This window comes from Mesoplodon densirostris, chromosome 4 (assembly GCF_025265405.1).
Source record: "Mesoplodon densirostris isolate mMesDen1 chromosome 4, mMesDen1 primary haplotype, whole genome shotgun sequence".
NCBI classification, from domain to species: domain Eukaryota; kingdom Metazoa; phylum Chordata; class Mammalia; order Artiodactyla; family Ziphiidae; genus Mesoplodon; species Mesoplodon densirostris.
This window is the reverse complement of record NC_082664.1, coordinates 28,696,347-28,717,774: the sequence shown is the minus strand read 5'-3', so window position 1 is coordinate 28,717,774 and position 21,428 is coordinate 28,696,347. Positions and strand designations below refer to the sequence as shown.

Genomic DNA, 21,428 nt, shown 5'->3' with positions numbered 1-21,428 from the left:
TACACTGGCCCCTTTCTTATTCTCCCTGGAGGAGTTCTGGGGAGACATGTAGCTCATCCACCATGCCCCAGAGCAGCCTCCGGGCGTGGCAGCCTGCAGCCCTCTCTGCATTGCAGGCCTGGCTCCAGAGGGTGGAGGGAGTGACTTTCTCACTGAAAGTGGTCTGACAGACATCACATCTTCCCTGTCTTGCCAAATACACCCCTCTCTATGGGGAGAGAGAGTGAAGATAGAAAGATAGGTCAAAGCTTCTCCCCCAGGATTTCCAAGACAGATGAAGTTTTAATTTTATAGCCCTGTGCAGAGAGGCGGGAAGGGGGAGACATGACTTTTTAAAAAATTTTTGGCTGTGTTGGGTCTTCGTTGCCGCACGCGGGCTTTCTCCAGTTGCGGCGAGCGGGGGCTACTCTTCATTGTGGTGCGTGTGCTTCTCACTGTGGTGGCTTCTCTTGTTGTGGAGCACAGGCTCTAGGCTCACGGGCTTCAGTTGTTGCAGCACATGAACTCAGTAGTTGTGACACACGGGCTCAGTAGCTGTGGCGCACGGGCTTAGCTGCTCCACGGCATGTGGGATCTTCCTGGACCAGGGCTCGAACTCATGTCTCCTGCACTGGCAGGCAGATTCTTAACCACTGCACCACCAGGGAAGCCCGAGAAATGATTTTTTTTCTTAGGGCTAGAATCCAGAGGCAGTTTTGTACTGAAATGCTACTTACAAGGCTGTTTAGAAGACAAGACTGTGTGCAACTGACCTCTAGCGTTCTCAGCGCCGCTTGACTCATAGTAGGTGGTTGACAATTGGATGGACGGACGGATGGATGGATGGATAGGTAGGAGCCCTGTAAGTGGCCAGAAAGTCTGGCTTTATTAGCAGACAAGCTTTCTTCCCTGCCATCTGTGCCTTGAAGGGATAGTTTCTTACCCATGAACTTCCCCCAGTGAAAAGAAGGAAAAAGAATTCCCTTAGTGTTGACCTGTCTACTTTATGTCTTTCTTTCATGCCTGAATCTGTCTTCCTTTGCAAACCTTCTGGGTCTGGTGGAGCTAGAATATGTGTTTGCTTTGAAAGTGAAGAGCCCGTGGAGGACTTTTCTCGTACTGGGCTCCACTGGGGAAGCACATGCTAATTAATTCCATCTCCTGTGCCTCAGTCTCTTCCTCATAGATGCCAGATGCACACACTCACACACACATTCACTGTTAACTTAGATCTGCTTCATCTCGTATTCAGGGTGTCTTAACAAGTATGCAGAATGGGATGTGTGATTTGAGGGGAAGCACCATGACAGCCCCCAAAATAGCTCCCTCTTAAACAGGTGCAAAGGTGCTTGAGATGCCTCCATCCTGATCCATTCTCTTTGGAGGCAGCGTGTTGCCGTCTAAATCCAGCTCTTCCAGTTTTAACTGTGTACAGTCTGGAGCGAGTTCTCTTTGTAAGCCTTGGCTTCTTCCTCCCTGTCAAGGCCTCTGACCCAGTCTTATGGGACTGATGGAAGGATTACAGCAGTGCCCAGCCCATAGCAAATGCTGAATCAATGTGGCCTATGATTGGGTTAAGCATTGCCTAAGTGCCAACAATAACCTTGGTGTGAATTAACTGATCAGGTTTCCCTCAATAACAGATTGGACTTAAGGGCAGGAAGAGCAACTTTAGGTGGGGAAGGGGTTTAGGGGGACATTGGTGAAAGAAAGGGTGGGGTCCTGGTAAGACACAGGGACGTAAACCCCTCATGGAACCTCTCACCTGGCTGACAGTGCCTGTCCTGCTCTTCTGTCCACTCCAGGCTGTACTGCTGCTCCTCCTGCTATGATGCCTGGGCAGATCCCAGACCCTTCCATGACTGCGGGCTCTCTGCCAGGGCTCGGCCCCCTGACCGGACTCCCCAGCTCGGCTCTGACTGCAGAGGAGCTGAAATACGCCGACATCCGCAACATTGGGGCCATGATTGCCCCTTTGCACTTCCTGGAGGTGAAACTGGGCAAGAGGCCCCAACCCGTGAAGAGTGAGGTGAGTGAGCCTTGTTCCCCCAGGGCAGGATCCTGTGGGGAGGGTAGGACGCCTGGATTAGTGTCCTAGGTCTAGCCCTAAGCTCAACGTGTGACCTAAGCCTTGCTGTTTAACATGGGGTCTGAGGACCAGTAGCATCCATGTCAGTAACATCCTGAGGTTGTTAGAAGTGCAGAATCTCAGGTCCCACCCCAGACTGTCTGAATCTGAATCTGCATTTTAACAAGCTCCCCTGGGGAATTCACGGCCATGTTAGCGTTTGAGAAGTACTGGGCTAGGGCAGGATGCCGAACCTGTCTCTGGTTCTTTGAGGGGCAAGAGGAGAGTGATTAATAATAAAAGTATTAAATAATAACATTTGGCCATCTCTCTGGGGTGCTGGGGGTGGGGTCAGGGGAGATAATGGGAATGTGCACATGCTTTGAAAAGTATATAAGGCATTGCCAATATTGGGTTAGCTTTAAAAATTAATATCATTAGTCACATCATTGTCTCTATTGCTCTTGGCCCCAGGCTGGAGCTGAAAGCAGGAACTTGGAGGGGGTGGGGGTGGGGGCTCCCTTCCCAAGCTGCTGCCAGAGCTGGACTTGGCCTCAGTTGCCCGGCATTATCTGCCTTAGCTGATGTTTGCAGAGGACCCACACGCGGAGCACGCCCTCCTCGGGTCCCTTGGAGCTGCAGTGCTCATGAGCCTTACTTGTAGAAGAGTAGCTTTTCCCTGGGGACCGGGGAGAAGCAGACGTCCTCAGCGTGGGTGAGCATCAGTGCTGGGCACGCCCCCGGTCACTTCCCCAGGGCTGGCGATTTGTCCAGAGGCCTGCCCCAGTGAGGTCCCCAGCAGGGCCATTTCTTCAGAGGCCGGACAGAGTAGCTGCCCGCCTGGAAGGGAGAAGGAGCCAGTGGTGGGAGCTGGAGAGGCGGCTGGGCCAGAGGCCTGGGGGGAGGCAGCTGAGCGTCAGGTGCTGGGCCGCCCTGCAGGGAGGGAGCATTCACAGACAGAGGTGCGCCCGGATGGGGGCTCATCCTGTAGGATGGAGCTCACAGGGCTGGACGTCCCAGAAAGGGGGACTCTTAGTGGAGAAAGGTGTCTGGGTACCGGCAGGGGGGAGTTGGGTATTTTAATGCCATTCCTGCTCTGCCCTCCCTCTCCCCATAAGTACCATAAAAATTGCACAGAAGGGGCTGCTGGGGAGCTCGGCGGCGGGTGGCACACTGGCTGTTGGCGGGCCGGATGTGGCTCTCAGGTGTGTTTTGTTTGGCCTACGCAGTGTTTTAAAAGAAGCTGGAACCCACATTTCACTTGAAAATTTGGATTTTAATCTCTGATTACAAAGTGGGAAGATCTGGCCACACCGTGCCCTGTTCTGGCACCGCCAGGAGCGGGGGACCCGCTTCACTTCTTGGCTCTCTCCAATCTCCCACGGGCCGGCGCCTCCCTGTTACTCTCGATTTTGCTTACGCTGCCAGCTTTGCTTTTGTTGCCACCAGCTGCCTTCATTTATCTTGGACCGCATGGCCCCTACTGTGGACATTTGTGCTGGAGCCACCTGGATTAGGTGCCCTGTAGATGCCCACTAAAGACAGTTGATTACAAGATGAGAGTTGATGGTAATTATATTCTTCTGAATTGATTTTGTCCACGAGCGTGCTGTGGATAGCACTTCCTGGCTTAGTTAGTGCTCTGTGTTCTTTATGGAGAGCCCTTATCTTTGGTCTTGTGCTATTTTGCCTTCCCAGGCCCAGAACTTGAAAGCATTCATTTCTGGGTCATTCCATAGTATTTAAAACCAGTAGCTGAGCAGGGGCACTGAGGCTGTGGGGTTGATGAGGAGCCGGTGCTTTGGTCTCTGATATCTGCCTGGAAGCAGGGGCTGAGTTACCACCTCTCCCCTCCGCAAAAGGCGCCGGAGGAGCTTTCTTTCCTTCTTTCTTTCTTTCTTTTTTTGAAAAGGCCTTTATTTGGATTGGGTATTTTTACATTTCACAGCCTCCGCCAAATTGGTGACATATGCCCTGTACCTGACAGTGACATGCCGTCCTCCCAGGCACCCACAAACACACACCATCCAGGCTGTGAAAATAACAAGCCATTTTTAGGACATATTTGCATGTCCCCTCCCTCACTGTCAGACTGCAGCGTAGTGGGTGCTGGCGTGGAGTAAGGTCGGCCCTGCACTGGGAACCCACCTCCGATGTTCTAGGTCAGACCCAAGATGGGTGGGGGTTCCTTCTGAGAGCAACTGAAAGGTAAAGGGGGTTGGGAGAGAAACTTGCAGCTGGAGAACCTTATGTCCCGAAGATTTATTTGCATATGGCACACTGCCTTTGGTGGATTTTCACACTGGCATTTTGGACTAGTAAAACTTTCTTGAATAATCATAAGATAGGAGCTCACATTTATTAAACGTTTAATATGTAGCAGGCCCTGTGCTAAGGGCTCAACATGTAGAGTCTTGTTTATTCCTTACCTGATCCTGGTGATCTGGTTCTCCCCATTTTAAGGAAGAGGAATTTGGGAATTCCCTGGCGGTCCAGTGGTTAAGACTCAGCGCTTTCACTGCTGTGGCCCGGGTTCAATCCCTGGTCAGGGAACTGAGATCCCGCAAGCCGCGCGGCACGGCCAAAAAAAATAATAATAAAATTTAAAAATAGAAAAATAAATAAAAAACTAAAGAAGAGGAATTTGAGGTCCAGGGAGGAGGAGGTCAAGTCACTCAGGGTCGCACGGCTGGAAGGTGGCAGAGCTGGGCCCTGCATGGGCAAGACGCTGCTGCTGTGACAGTGGTGTGCACCAGGCACAGTGCTGGGTGCTGTCTGTGAAGCATCTTGTTGAACTCGCCTGAAAACCCTTTTGAGGTCATTATAATTGCTGTTGTTATTGTTATGCCCACATTGTGGATGCAGTCAACAAGTCTTGGGGCCATCCAAGGCCACGCAGCTGCAAAATGAGGCCAGGCAGTCTGACTTTTCAGCCCAAGCTTTAACCTTATGCTATGCTGCCTCCTGTGCTCTCTGCCAGACTTCCAGGCCTCTAATCAGTACTCTATTGGGCTGGGGAAGCGGGATGAACCTGGCCCCAGAATCCTCCATCATTTTGATGACACGCCCAGATTAACGCTGAGCCCGGCAGTTCTGCAGCCGTATCATCTCCCAGGCCCCTGGAGAGAGGACGGGCCGAGCCACTGTGCAGGCAGCTCTGTCCCAGCTGGCTCTTGGGCTGTCCGCCTTATAGAGGCCAGCAGCCTCTTGGGCCATGTCCAAAGACATGAAGCAGTTGGGTAAAAGAAAATCAGAGGAATTAAGTTAAAGGACGGGTTTTGTAACTAATAAAATGCTTTGGGCTGATGTTTTTATTGGGTTGGCCAAAAAGTTCGTTCGGGCTTTTGTGTACGATGTTACGAAAAACCGGAACGAACTTTTTGGCCAACCCAATATTATAGGGTTGTCACATCACGTTAAACTATTTTTGTGCCAAGTGCTTCCCTGCAGTCCATTTGTCCAACAGATACATGCTAAGCACCTACCATGTGCCAAGCACCGGGCCAGACACTGGGAGCTGAACCATAAGCAAAGTAGACAAAGTCCACCTTCTCTTGGACTATGTATTGGAGTGGGGATATCCAAAAATAAGCAAATTCATATACAATATAAAAGGCCAGGTAGTGGTCAGTATCGTGAAGAAAAGCTAAGAAAACCAGGTGGATGGGAAGTGGCCAGACTGCTCGTTGTGAGGGTTGGCTAGGGAATCTGGGCATGTTATATTGTGGCTTATGGGATTTTTAGAGCCGATGCTTCTCTCTTTCTCTTTGTTCTTCTTTTCTTTTCAATACTCCTTTTCAAGACAGCTTTGCTCTCTGGCTTTCTCCAGAGCTTTCCTTCCTTCCTCCACTTTTTGTTCTGCAGCCCCTTAAGCTGGAGTCCTCCACCAGGCACTCTCTGTTGTCCTGGAGATCTCGGCCCTTCCTGGGTGGGTCATCTCCGAGTGGGCTGTAGTGGCCATGCCCTGCCTCTGGGCCTGGAATGCATTTCCAGTAGTGGCGGAGGGAGACCAGAAGCCCCGCCCTTGTGTGTGTGCACGTGCGCGCACAAGCACACATACACACACACACACACAGAGCAAGCAATGACTTAACAACCTGCTGGATGGGACCCCTCAGCCTCTGTGTCACTCTGCAGTTCTCTAGAGGGGACTCAAGTTCAAGGGAGGTTAGTCTGGATGACCTTTTAAGAAACAGATTGCAAACTGTCATTCCATGGGCAGGAGTCAGCCTACAGATGAATCTTGTTTGGCCCTCACAGTGGGGGGTGGGTTTTTTTTTCTTTCTTCTTCTTTTTTTTTTTTTTATTGAATGAGTTGCTATATTTAAAAGCCAGGAAATGTGGACTTTTTGGCTTCTTTAAAAAACCCAGAATATCTGGGCACTCTAGACCCACACCCTTACATGCAATGAGAAGCTGGAGCTAAGCTCGTTGTATTGGCATGTGGTCCTCATTTCTCTGCAGTCCCCACTGCCTCCTGTTGCCTTTCCCAGCCCGCTTCACAACGCCTATGTCACCAGCCAGCTTTTGAGTTTGTGTCCCGTGTTTAGGTCCCAAGGATGGGGACTACTACATCTTCCATTCCTTTTTACTTCCCCCAGTCGGTGGACAGTTCCTGGCCTGTAGACTGTTTAACACATGCCTGTGGGTTTGAACATGAATTAGCTGTGTCAACTTGGCAAGTCACTTAAACTTTCCATCCCTTGGTTTCTATATCTCCCAATTCTCACCTCCAAGCATTTGTCCATTTTTTTTTTCTATTTCTGAACATAAGCGACTTCAGGCCAAAGACAAGAGGACACAATGAAAATCAAACCAACCATTCCCAAACTTGGTTGATCATCAAAACTACTTGGAAAACTTCTTATGAATCCAGATTTCCAGTCCCAACCTTGGGCCCATGGACTCAGAATCTCTGAGGGCAGAGTCCAGGGAATCTGTATTTTTAGTAGGCCCAGAGAGTACTTGGCTACATTTGGGAACCTGACTTTATCTGTTTGTACTTCTTGTGCTCTTCTGATCCCTATCAGGGAGCCTTCTGAGGGTGTCCCCTTGAGGAATCAGTGTGTGCATTCCATCGTGGACTGTCTCTCCAGCACATCCTGCATGTGGCGACTAGATCCTTGTCCTCATCCTCTTGAGAACAGGAGAGGAGACTTAGCTGTTTGTGGATTTCACATTGGTCATCTCCCAACTTCTCCAGGGGCCCTAGAGAACATTTAGAAGGCTTTCACCTTTGGAAGAAGTGGGACTTTGAATCCATGAGCTACAGTGTGGTCTTGGAAGGTGTGCTCACCCTAGGAGTTTGCTCACCAAAAAGACCAAAATGTTCATCCATGTTTAGCCTGAGCATAAAAAGTTTCCCCAAACCAGCTGATGTGCTGGGTAAATGTTGGCATAAGCATGCTTATGTTTTTAGTGATTTAAAACATAAAGGCAGCCCACTGACATTTTTTTAGCAAGCCTTGCATAATTGGTTTTTAATTTGTGGCTCTTCGGAATAGCATTGGCCTTCTTCCCTCTGACTCAGACGCTTTTTCTGTCTCATTCTTGCTTGGCAGAGAGATCCAATCTGTCCCTTCTTGGAATAGAGTCTCCCAACTCATCTTTGAAATCCTAAATTTCCACTTTAGTTCCTTCACTTTGTTAGCACATTTTCCAAAGCTGTTAGCTTTTTTTTTTTTTCTTTAATCATGTAATTTGAGGGCAAACGAGCAATAGCTAAAGGCAACCATGTGTGTGTTTAACTTTGGTCCCTGTGGTATTGAGTCTTATTTGATACCATACCCTGAGCATTCATGAGGGTTCCAAATCTCTTATTTAACCTCATAGGTTGGTCACACCCACTGTTGTCCTAGCACTGGATCCCTTGGAGAGGTGTTGGTAGGGACATGGCTGGATCTGTATGTAGTTAGCAGAAATCAGACACTTCGAAAAGTTCAAGGAGTCCCATGCTGCCTTCTTAGATCTCTGTTTTAAGATGGGGATAATGATAGCACCTACCTTCTAGTGCTGCTGTGATAATTAAGTGAACTAATGCAGGTAAAGAAGGACTTCACATACGCCTGGCACTTAATAAGATACACAACAAATGTAAGACATGATTGCGATTACTTTTCATATGTGTGGATCAGGCAAGTTAGTTTTTATAATTGATTCAAAAACTGTTCCTCGGGCTTTCATTTGCTTGAGGTATTTTGCCCTTGGATGTGGTGGGTGGCCTGAGTGTTTGGAGGTGTCCAGGTGTCGTGGGAGTGGGGCACCACATCCTGGCTTTCTAACCAGATGGGCTGCTTCTTGGGCCTGGGAAGAGCTCTAGGCTTGGATTCAAGCTTCTGGGTTCAAAATCCATCTCCATCTCCCACTCTCTGTATGGCCTTGGACAAGTCAGCTGGTCTTTTTTGAGCACAGTTTCCTCATTTGCAAAAGGGGGAAACTGATGCTCATGGAATTTCATTGTGAAGAAGTTTACTGTGTGTAAAGATAACCTTGACTACAGTGCATGACACCTGTAAATCACCTTTACTAGGGACTGAGTCCACTTGCAGTGAATCACACTACAAATTCTGACAGCACTTGTCTTTCCAATGTCTTGTATCCGTGACCTGGGTTTCAGGGAAGCAAGCAGACCTTCCTGTTTCTCACTGTTTATGTATTGATAGTTTAGATGCAGCCACAGTTTTAGTTACCATCACAAACTGTGAATGAAAAGGCCCTTCAACCCTCTGATTTCCACTAAGCTGCCCTGTGTGACCCCTTATCTTGTTTCCTGTGGTGTTACGGGCGTTGCTGGATTCTCACGAATCCTCAGTTTTTTTAGCAGCCCTATGAAGTGGCCTCTTCTATCAATGCTGGTCATCTTACATTGGTGTCCCCAGACCCACTGGTAATATGGACTCAGAGTTGGGAAACTGAGTCCCCTCACGGGTCCTTCTCTGGCTGAACAACTCTGGAGCCAGTCAAATCTCTTTCCCTTCAACTGTGCCCAAAAGACATAAGACAACTTCACTAGAGCTTGGAGCTCGGAGACCTAGAAGGACACTGGGGCAGATTCGGGTAGGCTGCAGAGATAACTGGAGTGAGGTCAATGGGCCACCTCTGGGTTTAGCGACCCCGTGAGCCTGCGCATGTCCTGCCCTCTGTGGGGCTCATTGACTGTGCTCTGCTTTTTGGCTGCAGGGTCCCCCTTTACTGAGTACAGTGCCTGTGCCTGTCTTGGGTGACAAGCTCCTCCTCGGCTTGCTTCCGTGGCCCTTCTCCCTGCCTCTACCACAAACCACCACCAGTACAGAACCTTGGCTCTTTGGAAGCCATGTAGCCAGGCAGGACTGCTGATTGGAACAGTCTGGCTCTGGAGAGGTTACTAGACATTTGAGCTTCAGCTTCCTCCCTAACTCCAAACATATACAGAAATTAGCTCAAGTTGGATCAAAGACCTACTGTAAGAGCTAAAACCACAAAACTCTTGGAAGAAAAAGCCACAAATATTTGTGACCTTGGATCAGATATGACACCAAAAGCACAAGCAACAAAAAATAAATTGGACATCGTCAAAATTAAAAACTGTTGTGCTTCAAAGGACAAACAGTGAAAAGACAATCCACAGAATGAGAATTTTCTCAAATTATAGATCTGATAAAGGACTTGTATCTAGAATATATAAAAAACTATTACAACTCTAATAAAAAGACAAATAGCCCAATTAAAAAATGGGCAAAGTATCTCAATGCACGTTTCTCCAAAGAAGTATAAGCACATAAAAAGATGCTCAACATCATTAGCTATCAAAGAAATGCAAATCACAACCACGATGAGATACCACTTCACATCCACTAGATAACTATAATAAAAAGGACAGATAATAATATGTATTAGTAAGGATGTAGAGAAGTTGTAATCCTCATAGACTGCTGTTGGGAATGTAAAACGGTGCAGACACTTTGGAAAACAATCTGGCAGTTCCTCAAAAGGCTAAACATAGCGTTACCATATGACCCAGCAATTCCACTCCTAGGTATATATGACCAAGAGAAATTAAAACATATGTCCACACAGAACGTTGTACAGGAATGTTCATAATATCTCAAAAGTGGAAACAACCCAAATGTCCCTCAGTTGATGAATGGATAACTAAAACGTGCTATATCCATACAATGGAATATCATTTGGCCATAAAAGGGAATAAAGTACATGCTACAACATGGTGAACCTTGAAAACATTAAGTGAAAGAAGCCAGTCATGGGACTTCCCTGGTGGCGCAGTAGTTAAGAATCCACCTGCCAATGCAGGGGACACGGGTTCAAGCCCTGGTCTGGGAAGATCCCACATGCCACGGAGCAGCTAAGCCCGTGCGCCACAACTGCTGAGCCTGTGCTCTAGAGCCCATGACCCACAACTACTGAGCCCACACACCACAACTACTGAAGCCCGCACGCCTAGAGCCCATGCTCTGCAACAAGAGAAGCCACCGCAATGAGAAGCTTGCGCACCGCAACGAAGAGTAGCCCCTGCTTGCCGTAACTAGAGAAAGCCCGCATGCAGCAACGAAGACCCAACGCAGCCAAAAAAAAGAAAGAAGCCAGTCACAAAAGACCACATATTGTATGATTCCATTGATATGAAATGTCCAGAATAGGCAAATCTATAGAGACAAGAAGGAGAACCAGTTTCCTGGTGCCTGGGGTGGGGGGTGGGGCGGAGATGGGAGAAGTCAGGGGTGATGGCTAAAGGGTATGGAGTTTCTTTGGGGGGGTGATGAAAATGCTCTAGAATTGATTGTGGTGATGGTTGCACAACTTTGTGAATATACTTAAAGCCGTTGAATTTGTATACTTTTAGTGGGTGAATTGTACAGTATGTGTGAATTTTATCTCAATAAAGCTATTGTAAAAATGGGCAAGAATAATATCTACCTCACCCAGGTACAGGGAGGATTAAAAGTGATAATGTATGTAAATCACCCAGCATGTATCGGTGCTCCAGAATTAGTAGCTATGGTGATTAAAACCCCCCTTTTAGGCCAACAGCAGTGAAAAAGTCAGGGTCTGGTTAGGGATATTTTTTCTCTCTTTCTCTTTTGTTGCTATTGGCCATCCAGAAGCAATGGGAGCAGCCTGGCAGGGTTTTGTGTGGAACTCGGGAGGAAATATGGAATAATCTTGGTTATCATTAGCATCCCCTGGAGAGTGTTTAAAAATACTGACATTCAGCCCAGAGATTCTGGTTCAGTTGGTCTGGGTGGGGCGGGCTGGTGGTTCTAATCTGTAGCCATTGGTTGAAACCCGTGGTACCTTATAAGCCAGCCCAGGTCTTTGAAGGAGTGAGGTCGTTTGCCTTCAGGACAGAAGGATCATGTGAGCAGTGCACTTTAGGGTTTGACAACTGCTTTTGTAGAGATTATCTCCTTTGATCTGTTCAAAAACCTTGTGAGGTAGGTGCTTTTAGTACCATTAGTTGTTAGGGAACCAGGGCTCAGAGAGATTAAGTAACTTGCCAGGGTCTCATTATTTTATTTTATTTTATTTATTTTATCTTTGGCTGCGTTTGGTCTTCGTTGCTGCGTGCGGGCTTTCTCTAGTTGCGGCGAGTGGTGGCTACTCTTCGTTGCGGTGCACGGACTTCTCATTGTGGTGGCGTCTCTTGTTGCGGAGCACGGGCTCTAGGCACGTGGGCTTCAGTAGTTGTGGCACATGGGCTCAGTAGTTGTGGCTCACGGGCTCTATAGCGCAGGCTCAGTAGTTGTGACGCATGGGCTTAGTTGTTCTGCGGCATGTGGGATCCTTCCCGGACTAGGGCTCAAACCCATGTCCCCTGCACTGGCAGGCGGATTCTTAACCACTGCGCCACCAGGGAAGCCCCCAGGGTCTCATTTTTAAGGCATAATTTTATCTAATCTGTTTTTTAGAAAAAGCAAGAGCCACACCCATGCTCATACCTATTAGTTATCAAATCTAACACCTTGGAGAGCGCTGCCAAGGTGGCGTCTGGTGCCAGGTTAATCTATTTTGCATAGATTTCAGAACAGAGCTCTTTCTGCTACTTCTCTTTACTGATGAGCATCCTGAAAGTGCAAGGCAAACTGAAAAAAACATTATTTACATATGTGTGTGTATGTGTATATATGTATACACATATATACACATAAACACCGTTTGTAACTACTGACCTGTGTGTGCAGGGAAAACATAAGACAGGAATAATCTGGATCTTGAAGCTGTCAGAAACCTGCAAATGTCCCTCATAACCTCTGAGTTAAAGATTTGGCATCAACCACACCTTAATGTTCTCACTGAATGACCATAATAAGTATATGATACAATTTGAGCCTCTTAATAAAATACCACCTTTATCTATCTAGTATATTGCAGTATCCTTTGAAGAAGAGACTTCTGCTGAAACCCATCTGAAGTCCACTGGTTTACATCAGCACTATTCAAAGTCGGGTGCACAGACCAGCTGGCATCTGGGAACATATGAGGAGCACAGACTCTTGAGTCTCACCCTAAACCTACTAAAGCAGACTCTCTAGAGGGCAGAGCCCCCCAAATCTGAGATGTAATAAGCCCTCCAGCGGGTTCTGATGCTCTCAGAACTGAACGTCCCTTCCAGCTCTGACTGGCAATGATTGTCTCTGAGAATGGCTACTAGGGTCTAAAGCCACATTTTTCTCCAAACCTATCTCAGGCTTCCTGGAGCAACCCGCATGCCATGATGTGGTACCTGACTCTGTGTTAGGCAGGGTTGTTCTCTGAGTCTGCAAACACCTTAGCGTTTCCAAACCAGTTATTTCCAGGGCTTGAGATGCCCCTGCTGCCAGCATGCACACGCGAAGGGACTTTCCAATTAATTAAGCAGCCGAGCTTGTCAATAGACGAGCTCCTTTATCGTTTTAGAAGGGAGAATCAGATAAACTGTCCTGATGCCAAAGGAGCCTTCATTTGCTGAATCTGGCCCGGAGTCTCAGCAGCTCTGGTCTGAAAACTGGGGCAGGGGGTTGCTCTCTGCCCCACCTCATCTGTCTGGGTGCTGTGAAACCCCTCCTTCCCCCCCACCCCATGAACTTTAGCTGCATCCGTTTCATTGCATAAGTCACGCATGGTGAAAATCACCCTTCCATCCTCCAGGCCAGGCATCTCTGGTCGTGAGTTCCTTTGACCCTTGTCATCTGAGTGGGATTCTTATTAGCTGGCGTTCTGTTCCCTTGAAGTAGAGGTCGCCCTTCTGCTTAGCGATTTGTTGTCTGTGCCTTGTGCCTGAAAGAAATTGGCCGAAATCTGTATTTCAGCTGCCCACCCTGCGTACAGATTCAACAGAACCGCGTTGGTGGAGAAGAATTGAGCCAAGGACCTTGTTTTTCACCTTCATGATGAAAGACAAATGACTTCCAAGGCTTTAATAGGGTGATGGCACTTGAAATGTTCTTCTACTTTGGCCAGCTCGGGACTTTCAGAACAGCCCTGTTCATAAATATTCTTTGCAACAACTGCATTTTCATTTAATTGTAGACAGTCATTTTGCAGGAGCTCTTGTCTCTGTTTTTTTGTTGTTGTTATTGGTTTTTTGGGTTTTTTTGTTTTTGCCCTGGTGTAATCAAGGCATGCTACACTGCTCCTTGTTGGTGCTGTTGTTAAAGACCCAGTTTCAACTGTATGGTTAACTCTTTCTGAGAAGGAAATGGATTTTTCCCTGCCAGATATATTCTGCTTCTTACCAGTCTTTTGGGGGTGGGGAGAATCTTGTGGGGGCCACGATTTCTCTCCTTTTCTCATCTTTTTGAAGTGAATGTCAATTGGGCAAGAAAATTGATCGATTGACTAGTGGGAAACCAAACCTCCCTAAACCATAAATATGAAACGGGCCTGTAATAGACATATTTCAACAAAAAAGAGCCATCATTCTTCAAAGAGCTCTTGTCCACAGAAGGATATCCTGGCAACCATTGTCCCTCTTCTCTTCCATGTTACGTTTCTGCCGGAGCCAAGGTGATTTTTCCTGTCTCCTGGCCTCCCCCTCACTTTTGCAGTAACAGTGTTTGCTCTTCGCTTAGCAGGGCGGTCCACAGATGGCTGCCACCCTACCCAGCCGGCTTTTTCAGGCTTTGTTCCAAACACAATGCTGCCTTTTCTTAGCAGTGGAAATGGGCTGTTCTCCACTGCTTTCTGAGAGAATGGCCCTTTCCCACTCTGAGCATATAAACCAGGCCCAAGCCTTGGGCAGCCTATTGTTTTATGGGTTCTCTTAATCCAGGAGAAGGATTTTCTGAGGACCACGGGCGTGAGGGTGGGGGTTGGGAGGGCCGAGGTCCAGAGTTGCTTCCTCTTGCTGAGATGTGAGCACTCAGGTCAGTTTGGATGGATCCCCCATGGATCTAATGCAACAAGAGTGGGGGCAGGCTTTCAGTTTGTAAAGGAGGTATTCCCTGCTTCTTTCCAGAAAGCAGTGGTGTTCTGGTTGGTCTCACTGCTGTCTGACCCAGAGACCTGGGCAGACTCACTCTCCTTCCCTGAACTAGAGTTCCCAGGCCTGCGGATGCAGCAGGAATCAAGGATCTCTAGGTCTTCTTAGTTCCAGAACCTCAGGATGGAGCTTAGTTTCCAGCCCTGCTGCTCCCCACGCTTTCCTGCAGAGACCCAGCGCACTGAGCCATTGCTTCTCCACCTGCGCGTGCCCCCAGCCGGGAGAGCCGAGTGCATCGTCTTGGCAGGTGGAGCCACTGCCTCTGCCAGCTCTTGTTCAGAGCCTTCAACTGGTGGTTGGCTGGGCTGGAGCTTTGAGTGGACACGGCGTCCAGATGTGTGGGTTTGTTCATAGGTGAAAGTGTTGGATTACAGCCTGGCATTGGGAGCAGTTGAAAAGGGCACTGGACTGGGAGTCAGGAGTCCTGGCTTCTTGTCCAGGTCACCAGCTCTGTGGATCAGGCCTCCCTTGAGCAAACATTTATTGAATGCTACTGATGGCCATAAACTCTACAAGATGCTGGGCACACAGAAAGTCAACAAGACATGAACTTTGCCCTCATGGAACTCCCAGTTCAGTGGGGGCAGAAACTGAGGCTAGTATATAGCACAGTAGAGGCCAGGATAAACTCAAGTTTCCATGAGAGCCCAGAGCAGAGGGACACCTCCCCAACTTGGAAGCGATGAGAATCAGGGAGGACTTCCTGTAGGAGGTGATGCTTGAGCTGAAGGTACAGCGTGAGAGTAAGCCAAGGGGACAGCAGAGGCAAAGGCATGAGGCCAGGGAAGTGTGAGGTATAATAGAGGCTCCAGGTTGCAGGAACATGGCGTGTAGGGTAGGGATAGATAGGAGGTGAGACCACGGCAGGTGGGGCCCAGTCACGGGGAGCCTTGCTGGGGACATTAGGAGCTTGGGCTTTATCCTGAGGGTATTGAGGAGCCCCCTGAAGGCCAACAACTGGATCAGATTTGCATTTTAGAAAGTTCCCTCCAATGGCTGGGATGGAGGATGGTTGTGAAGGGTCAGGAGGCCTCCTCGGAGGTGATGCAGGAGAGAGAGACAGAGAGAAACAGAGACAGCGAGAAGAGAGAGAGCCTGGAAAGTGGCAGGGGAGATGGAGAGTGGGGAGCAAATCTGAGGAAGATTTAGGATGTAGAATGGGATGGCCTGTCTGGTCAAAACTGGAGATAAGGAGAGGGACAGGTGAGGGGCGAGGCCTGAGTTCCTACCTCCTTGAATGACTCGGCAGTGGTGCCAGGTGGGGTGGAGAATAGAGATGAAGCCACCAGTTGAGGATAAAGACTTTGAGGGGCTGAGGGACATCTGGATTGAATGTCCAGCTGGCAGTGGAGCTTTGGGTCTGAAAATAAAGATTTGTTTGGCATTTGAGAAGAGGTGGTGGCTGAAACCACACGAGTAGATGGAAACGGTGATCCGGAGGCAGTATGTATAGAGGGTCCCGGGCAAGAGACAGGAAAGGAGAGTCAGAGAAGTAGAGACCACACAAGGTCAGTGTTGAGCATCCAGGGCGGAGAGAATTCCAGAAAGAGGGTGTGATGCACAGTCGGTGGAGCCAGGAGGCCCAGGGACTGACCCTCAGTGTCCCTTGGGCTTGTCTGTGAGGACCCAGGCCCTGCCCTCCAGCATGAGCCTTGGAGCAAGCTCTCCCTCCCCTGGGCCTTGGTTTCCTCATCTTGGCCTCGGTGTTGCCAAGAGTCCCCTTCCCACACGGCCCTCCCTCTCCCCTCAGTAAAACCAACGCTGCACTCGTGACCCCTGAGGGTCACACAAATGAAACCCCAGGGAGTCAGAGCTGGCTGGGGTTTGGGGAGCTCTTGGTCCGGCCCAGTGTTGGAAGGCAGTGTGATGTTTGGGAACTGAATCCCTGTTTTTCCCCAGCTTGGTGGCCTTGGGCAGACACTTTGCCTTGCTTCCTCACCTGTAAAATGAGGCCCTTAGCACCCACCCTCTAGAAATGTTTGAAGGTTAGGGGAAGTGGGGGCCATTGTGTTTATTAAAGATGAGCCACGGGACGGGAGGTGGGCTGATTGGCCCAAGGTCAGAGAAAAGGGGCAGCGCCGTGACTGGAACCGGCTGTCTGGTGACCAACCCCGCCGGGGTCTGTCTCTTGCCAGGGATCATAAATTAGTAGCCCACGGCCGGGGCAGCCCACAGTTGTGTTTTGTTTGGCTCCTGCAGTGTTCTTTTCAAAATGGAATTCATTGCCAACGTTAAAAATGGGGAGATTTTACCCACAAGCTCACATTTTCAGCTAGACTTGAAAACTTGGAAGATTTGGCCACACTGAGCCCTCTCTGCCCTGGGGCGAGTTGGGGGGGGGTGTCCCCTCTGGGGGCCAGACCCTCATCCAGCCATCCTTCCTCACTAACCTTGACTTGCTTGGCTCCTGGGGGTGGCTTGAGTTTGCAACGCCAGTCCTTTGACTGACCATTTGTCCTGAATTTTCTTACAGCCTGGCCAACTGTTCACTAAAACTGTCCAGTATTTCATAGCTGAGGTCCATACCTTGGCCGTTCGGAGTGAGAGGGCCTGGCTGGAGAAGATGGGACAGAGAGGAAGGTGGAGTCTCCGACGGCTCAGCCCCAGGAGAGATACCCGGGGGAGGGCCTGTGCCCTGCGGGCTGCAGGGGGTCAGCAAGGGTGCTGGACAAGGGCCCCTGGCGTTTCCTCATTCCTCCCTGCAGGGGTGGCAGGAGGCAGAGGGGACTTTGGGCCCAGCCTGGCCGGCCTGGCCGAAGTCTTGTCCCTGGACTGGCCCGCTTTGTTGATGTCTGAAGGGTAGGGTGGTGGAGGCAGGGGGTGGGGAGGTTCTGCAGCCCCTGGCTCCGAGCAGCCTGCTTATGTGGGAGAATGTCTGGTATGTTTGGTATCTGGGTGTTTACTTCCCAGGGTGCTCCTGGGTCCCTGGTGTTGAAATGTGGCTCCTCCATGCAGGGGGGAGGGCCCCCAGTGGGCGTGGCCAGGGCTAGATTTGGAGGCAGCAAGGCAGTCACTCCAGGCCTGCCCATTGACAGCTCACGTGCCCTGAAGCACCTCCACTCTGCACCCGCCCCCCCAGGTCTCCTTTTATGCCAGATTCTGCCTGTGGGGGAGGCTGGGTGGGCCCCGGGAAGCACTGGCCTCACCTGGGAAGACAGGCAGGGAAGCTGGCATTTTCAGAGCCCTTCCTGGGTCCCCGGCTCTGGGCTGGGACTTAGTCCCCATGACGACCCTGTGCAGCAGGGCTCAGTGCCTTCCTTGTACAAGTGAGGGACGGAGGCTCAGAGAGGCTGAGTGACCTGCCCAGGAGCACACAGCAGAGCTGCTGAGGGCGACCCAGGCCTCTTAGACCCCAAAGTTCATGCTGATGACCCTGATGCCCGGAGTCTCAGATAAGCCTGCTTCTCTCTGCCCGTGAGACAGTTCTTAGTCTGAATAAGCCTCTCAGACCTTCACTGCTCTGCTTAGTGCTGGGGGTTTGATTTGGTTTTTCCCCCTCTCTATTTCTGCTTGTCACCTGCTTTATTGCTCTTTTCTCTATTGCTTTGTCCATGTGAGAGTTTCTGTGTTTGCAGTGCCTGGGGTTAAAAAGTGTCATTGCTCTTTCTCATCCTGTCTTTTTGTGGGTCTCGCAAGATACATATTTGGAAACGCTTATGAAATGTCAGAATTCAAAATCACATCTGGGTGACTGTTGCCACCGTGTGAGAGCCACGTAGCTGGCAGGCGGGGCCTGAGAAACACGACCAGGGTGAGGAGAGGCCCCCCTCCTGCTTTCAGCGCTACACGTTTAATGTTAACTGCGCAAAACATATTTTTTATTTAAAAATACCCAGGTAGGGCTTCCCTGGTGGCGCAGTGGTTGAGAGTCCGCCCGCCGATGCAGAGGACACGGGTTCGTGCCCCGGTCCGGGAAGATCCCACATGCCGCAGAGCGGCTGGGCCCGTGGGCCGTGGCCGCTGGGCCTGCTCGTCCGGAGCCTGTGCTCCGCAACGGGAGAGGCCACAGCAGTGAGAGGCCCGCGTGCCGCAAAAAAAAAAAAACCCAGGTAGGAAAAAACAAAACGGTCATCGTGCTCAGAGTCAGATGCTTCTGCTGCTGCTTTACGGTCCCATCATCAGGGTGGAGCTGAAAGGGTGGGGGCGCTTATTACCTAGGCTGCCTGCCCTTCCAAGAGCAGAAGACGCTCAGGCCCTGGGGCCAAAAGGCCTGGATTCAAAGCAGTCACTGACCTTCTGGACAGCCTTGATATCTTTAGCTTCCTCATCTGTGAAAGTGAGGAAGATAATAGGCCTGTTCTGACTGGTTTACTGAGACCATTTAACCCCCTGGGACCCCTGATACCCGGGACTTTCTACCTGCTGAGGTGACCCACCTCTGTTTGTTCAAGGGCTCTTCTGCATCCAGGCTCTGCCACTTTCCCAGCTGTTCTAGAAGCGTTGCTCCTGGGTAGGCCTTCTCCCCTGGATTACTGGGGACCACCTTCTGCATCACCTGACTTCACAAGGGTGGGACCCTGGTGTCCCAGGCATCTTTCAGTGGCAAGAGGCAGAAACCTTCTCCAGCTCCCTTCAGGCCAAAGGAGGAATTTCCAGGGTAGATTCAGGTGTACCCATCATGGACCCCACGGAGACGAAGCATAGTCAGGCCTCTCCAGGGGTGGAATCAGAAGGACCAGGAGAGTTCCTGTCTGTCCCTCTGTCTGTCTGTACCATCGGCCTGTGGCCATATCCCTGCGTTTCTCTCTCTGTTTCTCTGCCTCGTTCCCCCTGTCTCTCTCCACCCACCTTTGTCTCTCTGTGTTCCTCTGTCTCTCCTCTCTGTCTCTGTCTTTACCTTTCTCTCTCTGGAGCTCCCTCCATCTCTCGGGGTCTAGACAGGGTGAGGCAAGCCAGATGCCCAGGGCACGGCATTTAAGGAGGCACCCACCCTCAGGTGCTGACCCTGCCCTGGCACAAGCCCCAGAGTGAGCGCCTCCTGAAATGTGTACCCTGGGTACCTTGCTCACCACACCCTATCCAGGCCCTGCTTCTCTCTCTGTCACCCGTTCCCTCTCTTTGTCCGACTCCCTCCTATAGCTGAGCGTTTGTTTCTCTCTTGCCGTGTGGTCTCTGCTCACCTCCACACATCAGCAGCCTGATCTTTCTGCTTCTCTGGGTTGAAATTGGTTGTCTAGCCTGTATGCCTCCCAGTCCAGGAGTTCTGTTTCAAATTTCTAGTTGGTGAATACAACCCAGCTTGGGTCAGCCGCTCACACCTCGTCCAGTCAGCTGGGCCGGGGCTGGGGTCGCCCTGGCCCTCAGCAGGGGCTTGGGACAGGCTCTCTGAGGAGGGACTGCTCAGCAGGAGGGCACCCTTGGCCGTGGATCCCCAGGTCTGTCCCTCCAATGTGAAGGGTGGTGCAGGGCCCCCCTGACTGCCAGAACACAGACAGCTTTGTCCTTGGGCCTTCCTGGGAATTGGGGGTAAACAGAGCCAGGATCCAGTTTGGGAAGAGGGAATGCTATGCTTACTCCACCCCTGCCCCCATCTCATGGTTTTTAAATGTCTTGAGCCTCAAGCTGCCTCTTCCTCACACATGCTGGATCTTCCCGCTGTATCTGCAGAAAAAGTCCTATCTCCCATTTGGGGTTCCCGTTTTAGATGTCTGAGCTGTGGGCGGTGAAAACACTCTGCTGTCTGTCACCCACGCGGGGCCAAATGCTTCAGAGAATCCGGGGAGCATCAAGGAGAAGGCAGCAGCCTCAACTCTGGGGATGAACAAAGGCCTGGGGGAGGGCTGCGCTGGTCCAGACAGCTCCAATCAGAGACGCAGACCATGCAGGCCCTGCGAGAGGGGCCAGAGTGAGCCCGTGGGGATGGAGAAGGCCAAGGGCACTGCCCAACCTCTGTCTTATTTCCAGCAGGACCTCAGCATCCGTTTTCTATGTGCCCTGTGGGAGGCTTTTAAATAGCAGCAGGAGGATTTGGGGGAGAAGCAGCACAGTTTCAAAGGGGAAAGTGTGATGATGGGGCTTTGGGGCCATTTCTTGCTTTATTGGGAGATACTAGCCAAGGCATGGGTACAGAAAAGGCCCAGGGATGGACTTGGAAGCCGGTGGTGCTGTGGTGCTGGGGGCTTTAGGCTTAAGTGCACAGCCTGGAGCCTTCCAGGGCGTGCTTGGGATTTGTGCACCCACCGCAGCCATCGGTGGCCTGCACCCTGAATTTTTTTTTTTTTTTCCTTGTTTGGCTGCGTTGTGCCTTCGTTGCTGCACTCAGGCTTTCTCTAGTTGCGGCGAGCGGGGGCTACTCTTCATTGCGGTGCGCGGGCTTCTCATCGCAGTGGCTTCTCTTTGTTGCGGAGCACAGGCTCTAGGTATGCAGGCTTCGGTAGTTGTGGCACACGGGCTCAGTAGTTGTGGCTCGTGGGCTCTAGAGCGCAGGCTCAGTAGTTGTGGCGCACGGGCTTAGTTGCTCCGCGGCATGTGGGATCTTCCCGGACCAGGGCTCGAACCCGTGTCCCCTGCATTGGCAGGTGGGTTCTTAACCACTGTGCCACCAGGGAAGTCCCTGCACCCTGAATCTTGACTCCATCTTTGGTCAATGTGTTTCTGGGGATGGCAGCACCCAATCCCCAAGGTTTGCTGGCCTCCTGCAGACAGAGAGAAGAGGCCATCCCTGGCAGAGACAATTCCTTATTAGCATTGAAGAAAAGGTTATGCAGATGCAAATGTAGGCAATACATCACTTCTATAATTATAGAATCCAAGCCTGTGGCATGTTTCTCTTGAATCTTTTATTCCATTCATTCATTTGACTAACATTTGCTGTGCCCCTACTCAGTGCCATGTTCTATGCCAGGTGCTGGGGTTACCCAGGTCCCCCATTCTCCAGATTAGCAGGGAAGGCAGCTACTACATAAGCAGTGAATTACCGTGGGG

At 50.4% G+C, this 21,428-nt stretch overlaps 1 protein-coding gene across 2 annotated transcripts in view; it reads left to right on the top strand.

The window, feature by feature from the left end:
• The window catches only part of JDP2 (Jun dimerization protein 2), a 41,867-nt gene that overhangs the window by 8,183 nt on the left and 12,256 nt on the right, over window positions 1-21,428 (top strand). For both annotated transcript variants that reach the window (XM_060095800.1, XM_060095801.1), the window contains exon 2: window positions 1,785-2,008. In XM_060095800.1, coding sequence (XP_059951783.1) covers window positions 1,785-2,008 — 224 coding nt within the window. The remainder of the gene's footprint in view (window positions 1-1,784; window positions 2,009-21,428) is intronic.